Genomic DNA, 3867 nt, shown 5'->3' with positions numbered 1-3867 from the left:
CATGTACACACGCAGCAACACACTCGCCCCCTCGCAAGCAGGCGGGGGAGAGAGAGCTCTCGTCTGGATTGGAAAGATCAAAAATACAAAAAATAATCAGACGCATTTTGCAGTCTTTTTGTATATTAGAAACAGAGTTGGTGAAACTAAAACTGCAATATAATGTTTGTGTAGCAATAATACACATGACATATATGTTTTACATGTCTCCAGTACCGATAAAAAGACCGATAACGTCGGAGCTTAACAGTCTTTAATAATTCAGCCCCGGGGCCCGTTTAATACCGGGGTTTGGTACCCATCCCTACCGGTCTTTCTGCAGTACTGCTTCTGCATGCGTCTGTTCCAGAAATGATTTTTACTTTGTTGTATACTAGCTCAAATATTCCAGTGTTGTTCTGTAAACTATAAAAAATGATTGTCACACAGAGATTCGGAGGCCATCATCCCAAACATATTTTTCTTCCTGGTGCTCCTTTCATACGAGCGCTACCACTCCAAGCAGATAATCAGCATCCCCAAGATCATCCAGCTGTGTGACGGTATCATGGCGAGCGGCAGGAAAGCTGTCACACATGGTGAGGGGAACTACCTTTTTAATGTTTTCTTCTACTCGTCAACACATTTCACTGAAGTTTACTATCCAAATTGATTTATCCAGAGGGAAACTGTGTTTTTAGACAGTTGCTCCATTTTAGATTAAAATAAATAAAAGAATATAAAAAAGTGTAATACAAATATTTGTATACACATAAGAAGTTAAACTGTGCAATAAAAATATATTTTAAGAAACCTATAGACTAAAAGTCAAATGATCAATAACATCTTTTTTTTTAAAATAGAATACAATTATTTATACAAACAAAACAATTTAAAGTAAAAATATGAAAATTGTAATTCAATAAATAACTTGTATATTACAAAATATACAATTGAGAATTTGTTTATACAATTGTAATGCTTTCGTTCCATAAACTGTGCATACACAACTCCTCACAGGACTAACTTTTTTTTCATAAAACAGACATGACTTTAAAGTAATGAGATTTGTCTTTCCTTCTTCCTCCACAGCCATCCCAGCCCTGCAGCCAATAGTCCACGACCTGTTTGTGCTGAGGGGCTCCAACAAAGCAGACGCAGGCAAAGAGTTGGAAACACAGAAAGAGGTGGTGGTCTCCATGCTGCTCAGACTGGTGCAACACCATCAGGTACGGTCACACATGGATTCTAACACGTCATGGAAATGTGAAAACGTTCCTGACAATCTTTTCTCTGCCGAAATGTTATTTGACTTTGTATATTTTTTGTTGTAGGTGTTGGAGATGTTCATCCTCGTGCTGCAGCAGTGTCACAAAGAGAATGAAGACAAGTGGAAGCGATTGTCAAGGCAGATTGCTGACGTCATTCTTCCCATGATTTCTAAGCAGCAGGTATGAAAACAGAAGTTCTAGAAGTCAAAGTCAAACCATTGGTGGATGTTGAAAAACAATGTATTGGCATCAAAATGTACTTCATGATTCAATAGTCAAAATACTTAGTGTGCAGAATGTCACTCTTATCAGCAAATGCATACCATAACATTTGTATGTTGTAGTTTGTCAATATTGGCTCCAATTACTTACTGTGTACTATTTAAAAATTCTGGGTAGATTATTAGTACAGTACTGCATCACATCATCTTAGCATATGTGTTTTTATCAATCCAAAGTAGCTAGTAGGCGTCACAGATGCTGTGGAAGCAACGGCTATTTTATTTGATAGTTCATGTTTGTTCTAGTGGTTTTTAAATGTTATGAAGCATGGAATACTTAAAAAAAGTGTTGTCTGTGGTGTTTTAAAACGTGTGTCAAAATGGATGCCTTGTCTTTCTGCTAGAAACCAAATATACCTACTGTACAGTTACAAATAAGTAACCTGAACCTGTAACTTGTTAATCGTTGTTTAATAACTGTAATAGAGTAAAAAGTACAACATTTGCCACCTAAAAGTAAATGGAGCATAAATCCGAAATACTCAGCTACAAATATGTCACTTAACCAAATGTACTTTGTTTCATTACATCACTAATATTTATACAGTGAGATAAAACATTTTGGTGCACACTGACAAATATTATCCCTTGATTTGAAACCTGTATGCTTTGAAATGGTCTGGTGAAAACCTTTCTTGTCACTAGTGAACATTGTCTGTTGTACCTCCCAGATGCACCTGGACTCTCCGGAGGCGTTGGGGGTGTTGAACACTCTCTTTGAGACGGTGGCCCCCTCCTCTCTCCGACCTGTGGATATGCTGCTCAAGAGTATGTTCACCACCCCGGTTACCATGGTGAGACATCTCTTCTGATATCTACACAAAGCCCTGGATAGACTTTTCATTTCTCCATCTAATGTACCTTAAACCATGTCTATTTTTTAAGTAAAAGCAAACGTACTGACTTTTTTCTCCTCCAGGCTTCCGTAGGGACGGTGCAGCTGTGGGTGTCGGGGATCCTGGCGGTGCTCCGGGTGCTCGTCTCCCAGTCTACTGAGGACATCGTCCTGTCCCGGGTCCACGAGCTCTCCCTCACCCCTCATCTCCTCTCCTGCCACACGATCCGCCGCCTGCATCAGCAGAGCCCCTCCCCAAGCGACCCCCCCGCTGCCGACACACTCTGCAGCCAGGACGGTGAGGCACAAAAAGCCCTGCCTGAGGAAACCTTTGCCAGGTTAGTGACCGTACACTATCTCATGTTCAACTTCCTGTTTTTATTAGGGAGGCAGACCAAGATGTGTGTTGAAGAGCTTCCTTTTTAATAAAGCCTAAAGTTAGAGCTGGTTTAAGAATACCCTTTGTTTGTCCTCCTGAGTCCTACACTTTGTGGTATTTAATTAGTGCGAATGCTGTTTACTCTTCACATTTTACACACAAAACCCAAAAAAAAAACATATCAGTTCATTGGGGTTCCCTGATGCTCACTTTCTGGTCCTTTCTTTTATAGGAGCCATAGTTTTTGAACAGGTGGCAAAATTGTCAGATATAATCCTCAAAGCATTCTTAATGGGGCTCAAGCCCCGGCCACACGAGGAAGATAACGCAAACGGACAGCAATCGTTATCAAAAAAGTCTTCTGTCCACACGCAACAGGCACCAGAAACGTGTCCGTTCACACGAGACCGCTTGAAAGCGCTGGAGACGCTGTAGTACATATGCCAGGCCTGTAAGTGGCGTTGTAGTCCTGCCACAAAAGCAGCGAAGAAGACTTCCAGCGCATGGTTGCCATGGTTGCCCTTCTGTTTATTCTCCACTGTGGACGCTCTGGCTCTTTTTCTCCCTCCCCGAGGCAAGCGTTTGCTCCTGCTTCTGTTATTCAATCCATCCCTTGCTGTAATTCTCTCCGGTTAGTCCACCAGCAGATGACAAACACGCACCTCTCCGCCTCTTCCAAGGGACGAGGGGACCGTGCGGCAGAGTTTCAGTTTTTTTCGACAAGTTTAAAAATTCGAAAAGTGCCGGTCAAAGGTCTTCTTTGTTATTTATTGAGCTTTAAAACAAATGAATGAACTCTATATAACAATTTTTTTTAAAAAGGAGCCTCTCTTTTCCTCCCCCTCTTCTGAGAGCCCAGCAGCTGATCTCTGAGCAGGAGAGGTGGGAAATGCGGGGCTATTGCTTCAACGTTATCAGGAAATGATCGTAGAGCGTTTCGTTTGCAGATCTACCCACCTTGGGATCCGTTATCGTTATCTGCGTTTCCATGTGGCCGAACAGTCTATCTCAGGCATGGCAAACTAAGGCCCGCGGGCCATATACGGCCCGTTGGGCTTTTGAATCCGGCCCGCCGAATATTGGTACAAAATTGTCCAAATTATAGTAAAGACCGCATTCATT

The 3867-nt window shown here is 41.8% G+C and overlaps 1 protein-coding gene across 1 annotated transcript; it reads left to right on the top strand.

The window, feature by feature from the left end:
- Positions 1 to 425: 425 nt before the first annotated feature.
- Positions 426 to 2714, top strand: LOC104962465 (huntingtin-like; the record flags this gene model as incomplete). The annotated part of the gene is made up of 5 exons (XM_010790902.1): positions 426 to 578; positions 1072 to 1208; positions 1314 to 1430; positions 2203 to 2325; positions 2451 to 2714. Coding segments are annotated over exons 1-5 (672 nt in total), but the record flags the coding sequence as incomplete, so codon positions are not given.
- Between the last annotated feature and the right edge of the window lie 1153 nt (positions 2715 to 3867).

The sequence above is a fragment of the Notothenia coriiceps genome, unplaced genomic scaffold (assembly GCF_000735185.1).
Source record: "Notothenia coriiceps isolate Sejong01 unplaced genomic scaffold, NC01 NC01_scaffold00034838, whole genome shotgun sequence".
In the NCBI taxonomy this organism is placed as follows: domain Eukaryota; kingdom Metazoa; phylum Chordata; class Actinopteri; order Perciformes; family Nototheniidae; genus Notothenia; species Notothenia coriiceps.
This window is presented reverse-complemented; position numbering and strand designations above follow the sequence as displayed.